The 18,175-nt window shown below is 58.6% G+C and overlaps 2 protein-coding genes across 4 annotated transcripts; one reads left to right on the top strand and one right to left on the bottom strand.

Annotated features, from left to right (window-relative positions):
• The first annotated feature begins 1,431 nt into the window (after positions 1-1,431).
• On the top strand, positions 1,432-11,402 carry NHERF1 (NHERF family PDZ scaffold protein 1). 2 transcript variants are annotated; one of them, XM_055725227.1, is made up of 6 exons: positions 1,432-1,890; positions 7,917-8,078; positions 8,844-8,997; positions 9,559-9,599; positions 10,144-10,245; positions 10,369-11,402. In XM_055725227.1, the coding sequence occupies exons 1-6, from the start codon at positions 1,498-1,500 to the stop codon at positions 10,531-10,533; spliced, it is 1,017 nt and encodes a 338-aa protein (XP_055581202.1). In that variant the 5' UTR covers positions 1,432-1,497; the 3' UTR covers positions 10,534-11,402. The 2 variants fall into 2 exon arrangements, with proteins under 2 accessions (XP_055581202.1, XP_055581210.1); XM_055725235.1 differs by having other exon boundaries at positions 1,433-1,890; positions 10,147-10,245.
• Positions 11,403-13,214: 1,812 nt separating this feature from the next.
• On the bottom strand, positions 13,215-18,039 carry NAT9 (N-acetyltransferase 9 (putative)). Of its 2 annotated transcripts, none has more exons than XM_055725255.1 (7): positions 17,979-18,039; positions 17,383-17,506; positions 16,493-16,602; positions 15,441-15,581; positions 15,158-15,217; positions 14,889-14,983; positions 13,215-14,797 (listed from the first exon to the last, which is right to left on the bottom strand). In XM_055725255.1, the coding sequence occupies exons 2-7, from the start codon at positions 17,457-17,459 to the stop codon at positions 14,651-14,653; spliced, it is 630 nt and encodes a 209-aa protein (XP_055581230.1). In that variant the 5' UTR covers positions 17,460-17,506; positions 17,979-18,039; the 3' UTR covers positions 13,215-14,650. The 2 variants fall into 2 exon arrangements, with proteins under 2 accessions (XP_055581230.1, XP_055581220.1); XM_055725245.1 differs by having other exon boundaries at positions 17,383-17,564; positions 17,979-18,033.
• Positions 18,040-18,175: the final 136 nt, after the last annotated feature.

Here is an 18,175-nt window from a genome sequence, read left to right as displayed (position 1 = left end):
CCCAAAATATGTCCCCCTCTGTCTCCCCGGCAAACATGCACACTTGTGGGGCTGCACTGCTCACAACCCCCTTGCCAAGGGGGGGGCTGTGCCACATAGAGGCCACAGGCGATGAACCCCCCTGTCCTTGGGGCCATACCGTGACACACTTGCCCTGGTTTTCCTCTCCACAGGCATCTGCCGCCGGCTGCCGTGGGATTCCTCTCTGCTGCCTTTCTCAGGGCTGAGTGGCTGCGGGCGAATGCTCAGCCAAGTGGAGGAAACAAATGAGCCCACCCTCTGCTCAGCCCGTGGAGCCGGAGCGTGGCCACCCCCAGCACGCGGGGGGTTCTCAGCTGCTGGGGTTCCCTGCAGCAGGGCTGCGGTGCTGAGCTGCCCAGGAGGGCTGTGTCCCGTGGGAATGCTGCCCGTGCTTCCTTGCTCGCCCAGCTGCAGCACAGTTAAACGTGATGCTGGTTGCCCATAGGACCTTTGCCAGGCCCTGAAGCCCAGCAGTGAGAAACACCGATGGCACCTCTGTGCCACGCTCCCCGGGATGATCCTGGGAGCTGGCTCTGCCCAGCACCAGCAGCCCTGCTGCAATGCTGGAACAACCCAGGCCTGCAGCTGCCCTGCCCTGGCTGACCCGCACCCTCAGGCTCTCACCCTCCCATAACCCTGTGGCCACTTCTGCTCCCCAGGCCCTGAGCAGCACCGTGGGGCTGGGGCAGAGCAAATCCCCCGGGGTTTCCTCCATCTCCCACGCTCTTGTCCCCCAGCTCCAGGGTGCTGAGCAGGGGCTGGGGGTGGCTCAGGGACACAGGGCTCCTCTCCTTTCCACCGCACAGTGGGTCACTTTGGGGTTTTTATTTCACTTTTGAAGGTGTCCCCCCCCCCCCCCCCTTCCCCCAGTCCCTTGCCTCCCAGCATTGGGCGAGGGGACAAGGAGGGTCGCAGCCCGAAGATGCCAAGGTGTGCCACACCAGCTGTTTCCCGGGAGGAGCGGGGAGCGTCTCGCTGGGCACCGGGCACCTCGGGCTGTCTGTGGTGACCCCGTGGGAGGCAGAGCCGGCTGGGTGGGGAGCGGGGCTGGCTGGCAGGCGGAAGGCAGAGGTGGCCCCGGGGGAGCGGTGTGGCCCATGCGGCAGGGCCCAGGCGGGAGGCCCCGGCCCCAGGCGGGAGAGTCCATGCGGCAGGGTCCATGCGGAAGGCCCCGGCCCCAGGGGGCGCGGAGGGCACCGGCAGCTACACGTCGGGGCAGCCCCAGCGGAACGAGGGAATATTTGCATAGCCCCACCCCCTGGGTGATGATTTGCATAATAACACCCCCTAGCAATACAGGCTCCGCCCCGCCGGGCTCCTTGTTTGGCGGGTCTCCCCCCGCCCCTCTCTCTGATTGGCCGTCGCTCCTGCCGCGCCCCGCCCTTTGGTATAAGATCGACGCTGGGGGCCGCCGCGCAGAGGCGCTCAGCGCGGGCGGCGGGGACGGGCGGCGGAGCCGCTCCCGCCCCTCCCGCCATGAGCAACAGCGCGGGCCCCGCGGCGCGGCTGTGCCGCCTGGAGCGGGGGCCGGACGGCTACGGCTTCCACCTGCACGGCGAGAAGGGCAAGCCGGGCCAGTTCATCCGGCTGGTGGAGGCCGGCTCGCCGGCCGAGCGCTCGGGGCTGCGGGCCGGGGACCGGCTGCTGGAGGTGGATGGCGAGAACGTGGAGCGGGAGAGCCATCAGCAGGTGGTGGAGCGCATCCGTGCCGCTGCCGGGGCCGTCAGCCTCCTCGTCGTGGACCCGGTGGCCGACGAGCAGCTGCAGAAGCGGGGCGGGGCGGGTGCCGAGCCCCCCGTGGGCGGCGGGCAGGCGGCGCCGGAGCCGGCGGAGCCCGCGGCGCGGGAGCCCAGCGGCGGCGGCCAGAGGGTAAAAGGGCGGCCGGGGGCAGCCGAGTTTTGGAGGGGGGGTGGGAGTGGCGTCCGGAGCGGGAGGGGGTCAGCGCCTTCCGGGACAGGCCCTGGTGGTCGCCTTCCAGCCGAGCGGGCGGGAGCAGCAGCCGCCTCGTCTGCCCCAGCCTCCCCCAGCGTGGTTTCGCTCTCGGTTCTTTCTTTTTCGCTTCGCTTTAAAAGCGGCTCCCCATGAGCACCGGGCGCCGCCGCGCCTTGCTGCTTTTCCTTTTTTATTTTAATTTTTCAATATTTCTTCCTTCTCTAATACTTTCCTATCCCAGCCGCCTCGGGCGAGGAGCGGCGGCTGGCAGGCACCGGTCTGCCGGGGCCCCTAACGGAGCAGCCCGGTGTCCCGGAGCCCTTCGGCCCATCCCTGTGATGCAGGGCTGGTAAAACGCGGTGAGAAAAGCACCAGGGAGTGTGGGAGATGCCCGGGGCTGGGCTGGCATCAACCGCTCCAAAATACAACAATAAAAGCTGTGGCAGAGGGTAGGTTTTGTCACTGCAGGTGTTGTTGGTGGTCACTCGTGTCCTGAGCGTGTCTGGTCTCTGCTGCGGAGCAGTGATGGTGGATCCCTTCCTGGGCAGGGGGGACTGATCCGGTTGGTCCCCTGAGTACAGACACACACTAATGCAGGAAGGCGTGGGAGTTGGCAGTTGAAACAAAGTGATGTAAAAAGGTGAGGAATTGAGAAATAGCTGACCTTTCCTGTCCGGAGCGGTTCCTAAGAGACGCTCTGGGCTGCTGAAGATAATACTGGGTTTTATTTATCTAGCAAAGACGTGTTTGTTGCTACAACAGAAATGCGGATGGTCTTCCCGGGAAGCAGGCTTCTGGTGTCCCTGAGGTGGGGGTCCCTCTCAGGACCTGCTCCCAAAGGCCAGCTGTGAGGGGTTGGGGCCATGGGCCCTTCCAGCACTGATGCTGAGCCCCGGGCAGGCCTTGGTGCCTTGCTGTGCCATTGTCACGCAGGGCTTTGCTGAGGATCTGGTGCTTTTTTGCTGTGTCTCCTGCTGGACTTCAGCCTCATGCTGGCTGCCCATTGCCCCTGGTGAGGCTGATCCGCTGCAGGGTGCTGGTGTCCTCCCTGCCTGGCACCTTGAAGATGGGCTTGTTCAGGTGGGAATAACCAGGTTCTGCCCCTGTTGCTGGCTCGCTGTCCCCCATGGCATCTCTGGTCCCTCAGGTCTGGCCCCATGCCGGTCTGCGGTGCTGGCCCACACCGGGGAAGCATGCTCTCTGTATGTCACGGTGCCAGTGTTCCCTCGGGTCGGTGAGACAGTCTGTGCTGTGCTTTCCACTCCCAGATCTCTCTGTGGGCTGGGAAAAAATAAAGGGATGTAGTTAATGAAGCTCGGGCAAGTCACCTGCCAGGCTTGGGGGGGCTGAGGGTGTGCAGTTCCTGGGGGCGATGGAGCCCCAAGACGCTGTGGGGTGGTTGCTTGCTCACAGGGGCTGTGCAAAGGGCTTGTGAAGCTGGAGATGCTTTTGTGGGGGGCCAGCCCTGGCTGGAGCTGCCCCGTGGCTCTGGGGGGACAGGCTCAGGGCGCAGCTGGTGCAGTTACCACAGGTGGTTTCTCTCTGCACGGGAGCAGGAAGTGGGTGGTGCGGGTGACATGGGGTGACGTTGCCACACAGCCCTGGACGGTTTGTCAACAGGTAGCAGGAAATCTTGTGGCTAGGAGCAGGGCCCAGTGCTCAGGGTGGGAGAGCAAAGACAAGCGGGTTTGGAGACACCCCACCAAGCAGGGTGGGAAGATGCTGGGCGGGATGCCAAGCCAGAGCAGGCAGAAAGGGATTTCTCTCTGGTGAGCCAGGAACACACTGGTGTGCCTGTTCTCTGTCTGCTGGCGGGCAGCCGGTGCCTGCCGCCCCATCCCCCCAGCAGCCCATCCCAGCCCCAGGGTTGGTGGGATTCCCCAGGGATCGCTGTGGTGGGGAGCGGGAGGTTTGCATGTGTCAGAGTCCTGTTTGCTTTATTGGGCTAGACTTGTATTTATTTGCTTAACGAGCCTGGAGACGCTTGGTGCACAGCACCCACACCCTGCCTGGGGCCAAGCTAGGCTTTAACATCTCCCACGGTCAGGCAGGATCTCTCCAAACTTTGCTGGGTTCTGTGCAGTCAGGACCCTCCCTGTGCCGGGGGGCTTGGGCACCCCCATGGCCCCCAGTGCTGGGCATGGGCTGAGAAGTTTTTGGAGGGGTCTTCATGGGCTCCCTTCTCATTCCTATAAAACCCTGGGCTTGCAGATCCCCCTGATGCTGGGGTAGAAGTGTTGGCTCCCCCTGAGGGCATGTGGGGAGCTGATCCATTCACCCTTCTTCTGCTGTGCTGAGCCAGCAAGGCAATGGTTTGACACCCCCAAGGCCAGCCCTGCTTCTGGGGGCCCTGTGCTGCAGGGACTGTCCCCAGCGCTCAGTGCAGAGCTGTGACAGTTTGTCCTCCCCCGCCTGTGTTTCCGGAGGCTTCAGCTGCTCAGGAGTGTCTTCAGAAAGCTTCATGCAAACCACACGGTGTTAGCGGAGCAGCACCGGCAGCTGCCAGCCCAGCACCCTGGTGTGGGCTGGGGCTGCTTTTACCAGGGTAAGACTTTTGCTGACAGTCCCAGGCTTCCCTCTAGCAAATTTAGTGCTAAATTAGAGCCCTCCCTGCCAGCAATGCTCGTTCTTTCTTGTAAAATCCACGTAAGCCTTCCAAAGCTGGGTTTGGGGGCGTAACAGGGGGCATATCCCCCTGCGTTTGGGAGCATTGCACTGGGGGTAGCTGGTGTTTAATTGGGAAGTGAATTAAATTTCCTCTCAAGGCAGCTGCATGAAAAGCAGCTCCAGTCAAACGGGACGTGACGGGGATGCTGCAAGGAGGCTGCTTTGCATCCCCTTTGTATGAAGCCCGAATGCGTGCGCCAGATTTCAGGATCCGTGTGAATTTGCTGGCCCAGGCGTTCTGGGAGCCGTTGTGTTTCTCTTTGAGTAACCAGGAATGCTGCTACTGAGGGCTTGTTGCTGCTTGCAGGGCTGTGGGGAGTTTCCTGGGACTTGGGGCTTCCAAAACTGTCCTGAATTTGCTGCTGGGGAGCTGGGAGCCAGGGAGTGGGTCCTGGCATATGTCCCCATGACCCTGGGGCCACTAGTCCTGCCAGGTGGCTGAAGGTGCTGGGAAGGGATGGTTTCGCCCACTTCTGGAAGGAGAAGGGTCTGGAGGTGTCCCAAGTCCTGTTCCAGGGCAGGATCAGGGGGATGCAATGCTGCCAAGCATCCCATCCCAAGTGGGCATCTCCGGGGGGAAGGAGATGTCCCTCTGCCACCCTGGAAGCAGAGGAGGGGGTTGGCACAGCGTGCCCATGCTGGGGGCTGTGTCCAGCTTCCCCCACCGGAGGTTGTAATTGCCTGGAACAAGGCTCTGCCGGCTAATCTGTGCCCCAGCACAGCAGGAGGGCGGCTGGCGCTGGAGGAGAGGATGCAAAAGCTTATAGAAATCAGGGGCAGTTCCGTTTTCCTGTGTTCCAGCTCCTGTCCCCACAGCTGTGGGGCTCTCTGCATCCTGGGTGTTGACCCCAAACCCTCTCACCTCGGGTCCCTTCTGACCAGGGGGACCTTGGGCTGGAGGGGTGCAGGGTATTCCCCCTGTGGACTGGCAGGATGAGGGTCAGATGCATTTATATTTTGCTTTTGGGTAGCAGAATGGTGGCTACCCATAGGGTTTCTGCTGGCATGGTGTGGGGGTGGGGGAGGGCAAAGGCAGACTGGCATGCTGGGCTGGGGGGGCTACCAGCCACTGGGGGAGCATGCGGGAGAGGCCAGGTCATGGCTTGGCTGGGCTGCTCTGGCACTGGGTGCTCCTGCCTTTGCCTTGGTGCTTCCCTGTTGCTGTGACCTGTCCCCCCTGCCCCGGGGCATCTACAGGGCTGTTGTGTGTCCTACACCCCCCCCCCCCCCCCCTCTTTATGGAGCCTGGGTGCCAGGGCTTTGTTGGTGCGGGTGGGAGTGAAGTCCTCCCTCCTCCTCCTCACCCGGGAGCACTGCCAGTGCCACTTGCTCCCTCTGGCTTTGTCCCAGGCTGCTGGCATGGAGCAGCCCCGTGGTGCTGCCATGGGTGCTGGGAGTGTGGGTGCTCACAGACCCTGAATCCCCTTCCCAGGGCCAGGCTGGGGCAGGCACCTGGGGAGATGCTGCCTTCCTCCAGGCTCCAGCAGCTCCCCTTCCTTGGCTTTGGTGCAGGTCTTCCCTGTCCGCAGTGTCACTAGGGATTGCTGCCGGCGTGGAGGGTGCAATCACAGCAGCCTGGGCACCCTGTGAGCCTGCTGCCACCTGGGACTGGGGCAGAGCCCACAGCTCAGCCCCTGGCATGGGGGACCAAAGGGTGGCTGGGGTGAAGTCGAGGTGTTGCAATCTTCCACCCAGGCAGGGAACCTGTGGGTGTGCCAGGGAGACACCGCTGGCTTGGGGTGCAGCCGGACTGTTGCACCAGGCATTGCTCATGCTGTGCCATCCTGGGCTGGCCTTCGCTTCCCGGCTGGGTGCTTACCTGCACCTGGGGTGCTGGTGAGTGGTGCTGGGTGGCAGCCGGCCTTGACTCTGCAGGAAGGCATTTGTGCAGGAGGATGGGATTTCATCACAGCGTTTGGCTTGGCGATTGCAAATGCATCACCTTGGCCCATGTGGGACCTGTGCCACTGCGGTGTTGCTGGATGAGGGGTGCCAGCACCCTGAGGACCAGGCTTTCCTGGCAGGGGTCAAAGAGGATTCTGTAGCACCAGGTGAGGGGTGCCAGCACCTTGAGGACCAGGCTTTCCTGGCAGGGGTCAAAGAGGATTCCATAGCAAGAAGTGATGGCGCTGTACAGGACGTAAAGAGCAGGAAGGTGGAGGCATGGTAGGGGAAATTCCTGCATTGTGTGCCCCTGGTGACACTATGGGTACCAAGGGAGAAAAAACAATCTTGGAAGGAAGAATAAATACTAAACCTCCTGGTGAGGGATATTTCAAGAGTTGGAATGTGGCTTGGCTGCTGGGAGAGCCCTACCAAAGCCCAGAGCTGGTGATCAAGGCAGAATCAAACCATTTTGTATATAAATACGTGAAGTGGTGGTTGGGTGCTGGGGTCAGAGCAGTTCTGTGCTGTGTGCAGGTGGCTGGCTCTTGTCACCTGGTTCCTGGGATGCTTCCTGGGCATCCCACTCCCCACTGGGCAAGCGAAGACAGCTCCTATTTGCCATGCTCCTGGGGATGCTCCTGCTTCTCCCTGCTGCTTGCAGTGTGGGCAGCTGTGCTCTTAAAGGACTCCTGGGGGCCACGGGCTTGGGGCTGTGGCTGCTGTTGTTTCCTGGCTCCGGGTGCTGGCAGATCCGTGGGTCAGGGTGAAACCGGGTACAGATGAGCTGGGTGTTGCCTCCTGGAGAGATGAACATCCCATGTCGTGCTGCCCCGGTCGAACTGGTTTCTCTTTTGCAATCATGGAGGGTTGTGCTGGGACATTGGAGCTTCTCTGCATCGGGGCTGCTCCGTCTGGATCCTGGCTCCCTGCCCAAGCCCTGTGTGCCCCTTTGCTGCTGGCAATGGCTGCAGGTTGCTTTGGGGTGGGGGGTCCCGCTGGTCTCACGGTTGGGTTTGCTGTTGAGGGGGTGATGGAGGGGGTGATGGAGGGGACAGGTGGGGTGGGGGTGCTTCCCAGCAGCCTGGGCTCCGTTTCCTCTTCCACCTTCATGTGGCAGTTGCAGCCCTGATGCCAAAAGGAAGAGCGTGGTCTGGGGACACACATAATAACAAGTTTCTTGAACGGTTTGTTGCAATTAGTGTGCCCTGCACCTAATTAGTTAAGTACAGCCTGGGTTCGTAGGGTGTTCTGACACCCTGTATCCCAGCTTGAGGTGTCTGGGGTGCAGGTGGCCACCTGAGCATGGTGCCCCTGCTACCTGAACGGATGCCTGGTGGTCCTGGTGCTGCCCCTGGGTATTTGGGGAGGGGGTCCAGGAGCAGCTCTCCCACAGGCTGTCCCCATTACAGGTGGAGCTGCGGCCTCGGCTGTGCCACATGAAGAAGGGTCCCAATGGCTACGGCTTCAACCTGCACAGTGACAAGAGCCGCCTGGGGCAGTACGTGCGTGCTGTGGACCCTGAGTCGCCAGCTGAGGCAGCAGGGCTGTCCCCCCAGGACCGCATCATTGAGGTATGCTTGGGCGGCAGGGGGTCTCACCAAAAATCAAGGTGCTCCCTTGCATGCCGGTGCCCAGGAGGGAGCTGCCCTTTGCTGGGAAGGTGTATGGTGTCCCTGGCACCACTGGTGACTCATACTTGCTGGTCCTCACCCAGGGACACAGCACCACGGAGGGGCTGGGGCTGGGCACTAAGTAGCTGGCTGTGGGTTGAGTGGTGGTAGCACTGTCCCCTGCCAGGAGCAGGAGTGTCCCTGAGCTGTCTCTGGGGTGGGGCAGGCTGAGGACAAGGTGCACCATGGCCCAAGTCCTGCTGCCAGCCATGACCAGGGTGGGGACAGGGACAGGGTTTGTGCCAGGCAGGATGATGACCTGTGAGCACAAAGAATGGCTGAGCCCCAGCCCTGCTGCTCACCAGGGTGTGGGGCTGCTGCCACATTTGGGGCAAAGCTTTGGGGTCTGTGGGGACTGTGGCATGGTGCCAGGGCTTCGTGGCTTGCCCATGCTGCCCATCTCCTGTGCCAGCCTGGGGTCCCTGCCCTGCTGGGTGCTTCCTGCCAGCTTTGCCTGTACGATCCTGTGCTAATCACTGAGAGGAAAATCTGCTTTTAATGAGGTTTTCCTGGCTTCACCGCTAATCCCTGCAAGGCTGCAGATACCTGCAGGGTGGCCGTGCTGGGGGTGTGACTGGTACCAAGGCTGGTACCCACCCCTTTGGCAGAGCTTCCAAGGGGCAGATGTCCCCTGGCCCCCGCAGTGACATGGTGCCATGCCCACAGGTGAACGGGGTGTGCATGGAGGGCAAGCAGCATGCTGATGTGGTGGCAGCCATCAAGGCGAGCGGTGACGAGACCAGGCTGCTGGTGGTGGATGTCCTCACAGATGAGTTCTTCAAGAAGTGCAAGGTGGTGCCATCAGAGGAGCACCTGACAGGTGGGCTGAGGGTTGTGCCACCTCTGCTGGCTCTGTGTCACTTTGTCACCAAACCTGGGGGTGCTTGGGGAGTCCCCAAGCCCTGGGAGGTGGAGGTCTCATCACCCTGGGGCCAAGCAAGGTCACCCGGCTTTGGCATCTCTCTGCCTGGCTGTGAGCCCTGTGCCCGGGTGGTGGGGCTGGCGTGGGCTCTGCATGAGGGCGGGTTTATGGCCCTGGTTGCACTTTGGCAGGGTTTATGGCTTGGGGAGTGAACAGGCAGCAGCCACCCTTCACTCTCCTCCACAATTTTGGCTCAGCTGTGGCCCCCCTCCCTGCTCTCCCAGTGGGGGACGAGGTGCGTCTCACTGGGCTCCACATCATGGCTGTCATTGTGGGGATGTGCCTGGTGCCTGGCAGCATCTCCCCATGCTGTGGGGTTGGTGGTGAGGGGTCGGTTAAAAAATCTGGGAGCCGGCTGGACCCTGGGTAGTGTCGGGTGAGCACTGGGCTCTGCTGTGCCGATGGTGAGGGGACAGAGGAAATGCATCCTCACCCAGTGCCTGTGTCCTCGCCCTGCAGGTCCCTTGCCAGAACCAGTTGCCAATGGTGATATAGGGAAGGTAAGAGAGCCTCATCTTGCTTTTAATTCCATCTATGCCAGTCTCCAGCCAGGGATCCTCCCTGTTCAGGTGTCCCCCCTGCCCATGGGTGGGTGGTGCCACCAGGGACTGCAATGCTCTGAGGGTGCCACACAAGAGCAGGTGCTACTGGGAAGGGGACTGGGAGCTGGTCCAACCCCCAGGAAGGGGATTGCTTGGAGTGCTGGATGTCATGGAGGTGGCTGCAGTGCCTGCCTTCCTCCTCTTCCTCCTCCATCCTCATGATGCTGCAGGGCCGGCAGCCCTTGTGCTGCTGCAGGGAAGTGGCATCCAGCCCTGCAGCCGCCCTCCTCCTCCTGTAAAGCTGGGGCAGTCAGGCTGGGGTTTAATCCTTCCCTGCCTCGGATGGGCAGCCCTGGAGGTATTTCTGAGCCTGGAGTTCATGGAGGATTATGTGTTGGGAGGACAGATTTCACAGCCCCCCAGGTGGGACTTGCAACTCTGGGGGCTGTTCCCAAACTCCAGGGCTGGAGCCCCCTGCTCACACTGAGTCCCTGCTCCCCGGCAGGAGAACAGCGGAGAGCTGCGGTCCAATTCGGTGTCTGAGAGCCCATCCAGCCCCGGGCTGCTGGCCGTGTCCCCTGACTCCGGCGAGACCCACAGCGAGGTAGGGCTGGGGGTGCAGGGTGGGGGGGGAAGCAGTGGCTGGGAAGCAGGGTCTGGGCTGAGCCCCCACCGTGGGGCTGTCCTGGGGGGCACAGTGGGGCTGACACAGCCTCTTGCCCTCCAGCCTGACACGCAGGAGGGTGACAAGCGCCATTCGGCATCTGGCTCCCTCCTGGACCTTGACATCCCGCTGGCAGTGGCCAAGGAGCGAGCGCACCAGAAGCGCACCAGTAAGCGGGCACCCCAGATGGACTGGAGCAAGAAAAACGAACTGTTCAGCAACCTGTGAAGACCCCAAGGCAGGGTGAGGGTCTGCTGGCCCCCCAGCCTCATACACCCCCCCCGCACCCCCCTCCTCCCTGCCATAGGCTCCTGGCAGGGATGCAGAGCTGCTCCCCACCACCCTGACCTAAGTGACGGGGCTCAGTGGCCAGCGAGCATCCCTGCAGCGGGGTCCTGGGCAGTGGTTTTAGGCTAAAGAGGGCCGGGGGGTGCCCCCTCCTCTGAGCCCAGCCCTGAGGTGCTCCTCCAGCCCTGCCATGAAGCCCTGCACAAGGGGGGGATCAAGGATTTGGGGTGGCCCAATGCTCAACACTTTTTGATCCCTGCTGTTCCCTGGTCCTTCCCCCACCCCAAACCCCATCTCCATTTAAGCTCCACCCCCCACCCCCCACCCCCCCCTTGCCCTTTAACTGCAAAACCTGAGGCTTCTAGTGACTTAGCAAACCCCACCTGCCTGGCCACTGACCACAGCGATTCCCCCCGGGGGTATTTGCCCCTGCCTGGCAAGCTCCGTCCATGATGACCCTGTCCTCAGGGTGCCCAGCATGGTGGGGAGCCCCCTGCCCCCGGGGCTATTTTGGGAGAGGAGAGGGTGTCTGGAGCCAGTGCAGCAGCAATAATCATCTCCTTTGCTCCCGCTCACTCCTGGAGACAGAGCCGATCAGGGTTTGAATCTGATACTGTTTAATTTAAAGGCTTCTCAATAGACTTTTTTCCAAAATATAAGAGTTTTCCAATCACACTGTTTATTTTTTTAATGTATTTTGTGGAAATTCTTCCTGTGGATGTTTTGTTTCCATGTGTTGCGATCAGGTGTTGTTGTACTGTCAAGCTCAAGAGAAATTCTGTTTACTGGAATAAACCTTCCTGACTTCATGTGTCTGGTTTAAGGCTTAAATCCTTCCCCAGCCCGCGGGCATGCGGGGGCTCGTCGGGGGGCTTGCTGTGCCATGGGGGCCGAGGGGAGAGCCAGGTAAAGCTCCCAGTGACAGGGGACACTGGGGCTGCTTGGGTTGCCCCTCGGCACTTGCTGGGGGGATCGGGGCCAGGCTGGGGGGGATCAGGGAGGGACCGGCTGGTCCCAGTATGGGTTAATGCCTTAGGGTGATTAAAGGGCTCTAATCCCCCCGGGAGTGCAGGGGGGTGATGCAAGGCTCTAATCTGTGTCTGCTGGCTGGGTGGGAGGGCGGCAGTTCTGCTGGGGGTAGCCCAAGTCTGCCCCAGCCCTTCGGGGGGGGTGGGGGGTTGGGGTGAGCCTGAGCCCCAGGGTTGCATCCTGGGTTGGGGGAAGGCAGGGGGGATGATGGGGAGAGGGTTGTTTGTCCCTCTGAATTGATGATCTTAGCCCTGCCTGGGGAGCGAGAACAGCAGGGCAGAGAGGGGTTTCAGTGTGGGGCTGGTGCAGCGGCTGGGGGCATAGTGTGGTGGGGCCAGGGCCCCCCCAGGGCTCTGCCACCCTGACGGCTGCCCAGGGCTGTTTTTAAGCCCCCACAGGGCAGCTCATACACAGCCAAGCTAGGCCTGCCTGCCACAGCAGGCGAGTGTGTGGGGGTTGTGCTGTGGCTCTGTGGCCAGGCTGGTGGCACTGGGGGGACAGTGGCTTCCTGAGGGCAAGGCAGGGCTGTGCTCTCAGCAGGGGCTAGGGAGAGCTGTGGACCCGCAGCCCTGGCCTCTGCCTGGCACCTTTGTTCTCTCCCCTTCTGCAAAGCCTTATTTCTTGCTCCAAACCCCTAGGCAAGCTCCTCTCTTTGAGCAGATGAGCGGTCAGAGGTCTGCAGCTCAACTGATAACTAAGTGACAAAGTACCACCACATCTGTGGGGGGTGTGCAGGCTCTTGCTCTCCCCTGGGAGCTGGGGGAACCCATTTCAATCTGCCTCATCCTCCAAAGTCGTGTGCTTTGTGGTAGGACTGCTGAGTAGAGTTGAGCCACTGTCCCCTTTTGTCACCCTCACCCTGCTGGGGCAAGCAGGGTGTCCCTGCCTGGGACCATGCTGTAAGCTGGGGCTGCTGTGCAGGTCAGCAGTGGGAGCAGCCAGTGGGTCCTGCAAGCATTTTTTCCCCTCTCTGCCTCATCAGAGCAGCCTGGGGACTTGGTTCCCTGTGAGAACCCTGGTTGAGCCCTGCTGGGGAGCCCTCCCACCCCCCCCAGCCCAGGGAAGGGCTGCTGCTCCAGGACAGACCCAACTTTGTTTGGGTTGCCAGGGCGAAGGCTTTTCCCAGCCGCCCATGGAGGCGGAGGACTGCAGCAGCGTTGCTGGGGGACCAGGGATGCCAAGTGGGGCGCTTACTGGCTCCGGAGCAACCAGCCGGGCATGGGGAGCTGTGGCAGGGCTGGGGAGGGCAGCGCGGTTTTGCTGTGCCCGCCTTGGCCCTGGCAGCAGAGGTTGAAAGTATTTTTTCCCACCTTAGTCACTTTTTAGGGGAGCAAATTCCACCCCAGCTACATCTCTCCTGCCAGTCTGACCTTGCCTCTTTGGAAGAGGGATGAAATGCTCTACAGAAGAAGCACAGAGCCAGCAGTTCACCCAGCAGGTTCTGCAAATCTTGTTCTGGGGGACAGAATCCATTCCTGCCTGCAGCAGGTGACGGAGAGCATGAGGATTAGTAGCCCTTGTCACGGTAATCCCAGCTGGAAGTAGAGCCGCTCTTCACTTTAGTACCACACAAAGCTTTCGCTACAACTAAATCCACATTAAATACTTGTTGTTTAAAATACCATGATACACTGTTCCCACGCTTGGTTTTAATATTGGTCAAGGAATGATGCATTTAAATTAACTAAAATTGGAAAACTAAAAACCCCAGGCCCTAAAAGTACAGGCACAGCCACACGAAAAATTCCATAGTCTACCAATTTCTGATAAAAACATCCCTGGGAAAATCTGAAAGCTGTTACCTGATACTGCCTAATTTCTGGTCTGGAATTAGCTATTATGGCTGCTATTTACAGTGGTAAAACACACAGGAGCATCAGTTATCCTCCTTGCCTTCTGTCTTCTCTTAGCAAGCTTCCCTGCTGTGGAAAGCTTGCTGTGTAGGGCAGGAAAGGTCAGGCTAAATAACTGCATTAAAAAGTCTGTCCAGTGGGAGTCAGGCAGTGCCTCTTCTTCAGCCACAGAGCTCCAACACAGCACAGCAGAGGCTGGCTGGCTAGCTCCTGCCCTAAATATATCTGCCCCCAGTTAAGAGGTATTTTTCTCCCCATTCATGTTACTGCAGAGCAGGGAACAGAGCCTCCAGGCTCAGCAGAGCAAGCCTGGAGTTCCCTGAAGACGGGGATTACTATACTGTTGTCTTTCAGTTGTGCTCTCCTCCTCCTTGCTCTCATAAAAGCAGCCTGGTAAAATGAAGTGCAATATCCCTTCAATGATGGTCTGAGGTTTCCAGGTCCAAAGCATGGCCCTGAAGCTCAGGGGGCTTTGTCTCAGCAGCCTCCTGCAGCTGCCAGCCCCTGTTACGCAGTGATCATGGCAAGGCTCTGCTCTAGTTTCAGTTTGCTGATATCAGTAATTTTTTATCATGTTAACTTGCCCTTTGGTTGTGCTCACCCACACCTGGGCCGCTCACTTCCAGCTGTACCCCCCCACAACCTGCCACACCCCGGAGAACAGGGTTCAAAGAATCACCGCTGTCCTTTACAACTTCTAACTACTCTTTCGGCAGCCAAACCAAGCAGCCGAGCCCCGCCGCTCCCAGATCGTGCTTGGGCACTTCAGATCTTTTTTTTTTTATTTAAGAGAAAACAGCCTAGCTACCAGCCTATTGACGCTGCCTCTGTTGAACTGATGAATCCTGTTCTAAAAGCAGTGGGTGCTGCTGATCCAGAAATTGGAGGCACTGCTTGTCCAGAAACTGCTGATGATTTTAAGCTCTGCTGGAACAGCTTGTTAAGGTTACAGTCATTCCTAGTCAAGCCTGTGAATCAGCAGCTGTTCTGCAGGTCCAAATTTCAGGCAGTACGGCTGGTGCAACAAGGTGCAGAGTTTACAAAATGACAAAGTAACCGAAGGGGACGAATGAAAAGTCCAGCAAAGTGTTGGCTCACCGGCATCGTCCCCATCCAGATCTCACAACAGCATCCAACTCCTCACGGGAAACCAGGCCTGCGTCTGGATGTGTCTGTCAGCTCTCCAGCACCCCAGCTGGCAGCGTCAGTTCAACATAGTTCTTCTCCTGCACGTGGTTTGTCTGTTCCAGGAGCCATCGTCTCTCCTGGTCACTGACATCCAGCCTCAGTGCCACCTCTTGGAAAACGCTGTTCACAGCAACCTGCATCACATAGAGGAAAAGCATCTCAGCCCCAGTCACAGGGCAAATGCTGCTCACGTTCTCTGGGTGTAAGATAAGTCTGTTACCACACCTCCTTAAAATGAAGCTTTTTGAACATGCAGATACTGGTTTCATTTTCCTGACCAATCTTAGCCTCAAATTTGGTGATCCCCAGGTTTCTCACTCCTGCAAAAGAAAGCAAAAAGAGAAGCATTCCTATCAGCTGCTCGGCTGCTACATCTATGAAAGCACAGGACTCCAACTTCTGGGGTTGCATCCCTTACTACTCTGTCTGTATCACTAGGAATATATGCTTCCAGATCACATCCTGACTGCTCCTGTGCATTGAGCCACCCTTACCATAGGACATCATCATCAGAGTTGCCTCCTTGCCAAACCCTCTGCCTCGGTAGCTGGGCTCTGAAAGAGACAGCCACAGAAGTCAGCATCCAGTTACACAAGACAAATTAGCTATGCCAGACACTTTTCAGAAAAGACTGTGACCTGGACCAGCAAAGGATGCTGATCAGGACTGGACAGCTATGGTAAAGCAATGAGAAAAAAAAGCTGCTGTACATAACATCTGTTTGCAGCTGGCTTTAGCCATGGTGACAAAGATCCGAGCTATGAAGCAGAACTTGACCTGCAATCATAATTTCAATCTCGGCCAAAGTCAGATCCTCAGGGTTGGTGAGGAAGAGATTCACGTCCCCCACCATGCAGTCCTCATCCGCACATGCCTGTCCAGACCACCGCTCCGTGTCCAGCACAATGAAGGTGCACTCTGGGGAAAACAAAAAGATAGTAGCATTTTCAGGGCATGCTCATAATTATTCACAGATTATTGAAGGATGAAATTAAAGGCATGCAATGGACAGAGGAACAACAGTGTGCACATTAACAGTAAGGAAGAATTAACAAGTGGGCTTCCCATGCCAAGTGTGCCTGCTCCCATCCATAGAAATCCAAGAATTATTTTTAAACATTGTGAGGGTGATGCAGACACCAAGCCTAGGAACAGCCTATTCAAGGAGCACGAAAACTTCCACCCCATGTCTGAGGTCTCCTTGCCTCGTCTCACTCAGCAGCAAGTTTGGGCAAAGAACTGTTTTATGCACAAGAGACTGAGACCTAGTGATTCACCTAGTCCACATTACTGCTGCTTTGAGTAAGGCTTTTAATGCCAGCTAAGACAAATGCTCCAGAGGTCTTTGCCAGCCTCAATATCTTCTAGCTCACTAAATTTCTACCAGGCTTTTATGGGAAGTGATTCATTACCTGTAGGAGAGCCAGGGAACCAATTCAGTCAACACACCTCAACCAGGTAATTATGAAGTCCTTTTATTTCTCAAGGAAAAATACAACCCCCTTCCACCTTTTTATGACAATCAGGCCTGGGGAGTGTTGACTGTGCAGGACCAGCTCAGCTCGTAATGCTATGGAAAGTAAATCACTGTAATCTTTGAAAAACTGCATAAAAAAGATACCAACAGCCCTGGCCACTCTCTACTTCCCTAGGCATATATCAGCTATAAATAGAAAGCCAGTCCAAAGCTACTATTACAGAAGGTCCCTCTGCTTCAACCAGTAGAGCCCACTCACCAGGCATTCTCAGGCCGCTGTGGGGTCTTTACAGGGCAGAAGGGACCTGCTCACCACTCCCACCCACCCTTAGAAAATGTTTAAGATTCTCACTGTCTGCGTCATCCCGCCAGCTGCACTGCATCTCATACTCCTGCTCCAGGCTGAGTGGTTCAGAGGCGGTCAGGCGCTGCAGCTCCTCTGACTGCATCCACTCATGGTACCTGACAAAAGGATCCAGAACCAGATCACTGCCTGAGCTATAGCATCGCAGGCTAATTTCCACAGGCACTCTAAGGATCAGGCTGTCATAAATCGGTTCCAGAAACACTAGCCTGGCATTCATGGCAACTTAAAAGTATCCACAAGCCTTTCTCCCTTACCTAAAAAAGGAATGAGTGTTCTCTGTGGAAATGTAGCAAGTTTCCAGACAAAGCCACAGCATGGACAGAGTTCCCAATGCAAACTTGGTATTTTAAAAAAGTACTGAGCATTGAGTTCCGGTGCATTTCATCCCAACTGCAAACGATACAGCATCTCCCGGACACTGACAAGAAGACCACTACTGGCATCTTTATGCTGAGGCTGCAGCTGCCCAGGCCAGCACTTTACAAACTGCCTGCTTCTAATTTATCAAACATCCATCTGGTTTTACACATCGAATTTTTGCTCTTCCACTGTTATTAGGGAAAGACATCAATAAACGAAAGTGTTGGTGGTTCACTCACAGCCAGGTATTTCCCTTTCCATGGGTACACAGTGGCACAGATGAAATTCTCTTTGTCAGCAGGCCTGGCAAAAGGCACACCTGCCATGGATGTCTGCTGCTGGGCACGGAGGACAGAACCGATTGCCTTTCTAAGAGTGCTCTTTCTGCTATGTGGTTCCCTGGGAGAAGAGGGCCCTGCTGCTGTCAAGCCAACACCCTTTCTGAACACCACACTCCGTTTAAAGAAAGTGAAATCAGATCGTGCAAGAGTATCCAGAGGACAAGAGCCACATACCGGGGCACATGTGCAGAAGTGTATGGCACCAGGGTCACCCTCTTTCCTTGCAGCACAGTGTTCTGGTTAATCTTCATGGCCTCTGCGCTGAGACCCAGCACCACACGCCGTGCCTCCAGCGAGGCTGAGGGATGGGACAGAACTCCCTGGAGCCCTTTGGGAGCCAGTGGTGGCTGCTCCCACTGTGCAGACAGACCCCAGATCACACCAATCCCCCCCAGAAACCTTCCCATCCTGCGCCTCCTGCTCCCCCACACCCCGGGCAGGCCTGTGTCGGTGCCGAGGCCCAGCAGCGGCCCGGGGAGTGCCCTAACAGGGGCCACTGAACACTTCATGACCCAGGTGGTGGTGGAGGTGCCCTGCTCCGACACAGTGCGGGCCTTGGGGCTGAGGGGAGAGCTGAAACTGAGAGGAGAACCGGGGCCTGAGGGGAGCCCCGGGGCCCGAGGGGAGATCCAGGCCTGAGGCGAGCCCGGAGGCCTGAGGGGAGCCCGGAGGCCTGAGGGGAGCCCTGGGATCTTCGGGGAGCCCCGGGACCCGAGGGGAGGCCGGGCCAGGGACTGAGGGGAGCCCCGAGCGCGGGAGGAAAGGTCTACCTGCCGCGTCGCTCTTCCGCGCATGCGCAGAGGCCCATCAACCTCCCCGCTCCGAATGGCGTCATCGCCCCGCCCCGCCCGTTCCCGCCTCCGCCCCGCCAATGCGCACGTGACTCCCGCGACCAATCGCAACCGGCGCATGCACCGCGCCCCGCCCCGCCCGCGGAGCCGGTCACGTGGGCGGAAAGTTCCCCGCG

This window comes from Falco cherrug, chromosome 1, assembly GCF_023634085.1.
Source record: "Falco cherrug isolate bFalChe1 chromosome 1, bFalChe1.pri, whole genome shotgun sequence".
Lineage (NCBI taxonomy): Eukaryota > Metazoa > Chordata > Aves > Falconiformes > Falconidae > Falco > Falco cherrug.
This window is presented reverse-complemented; position numbering and strand designations above follow the sequence as displayed.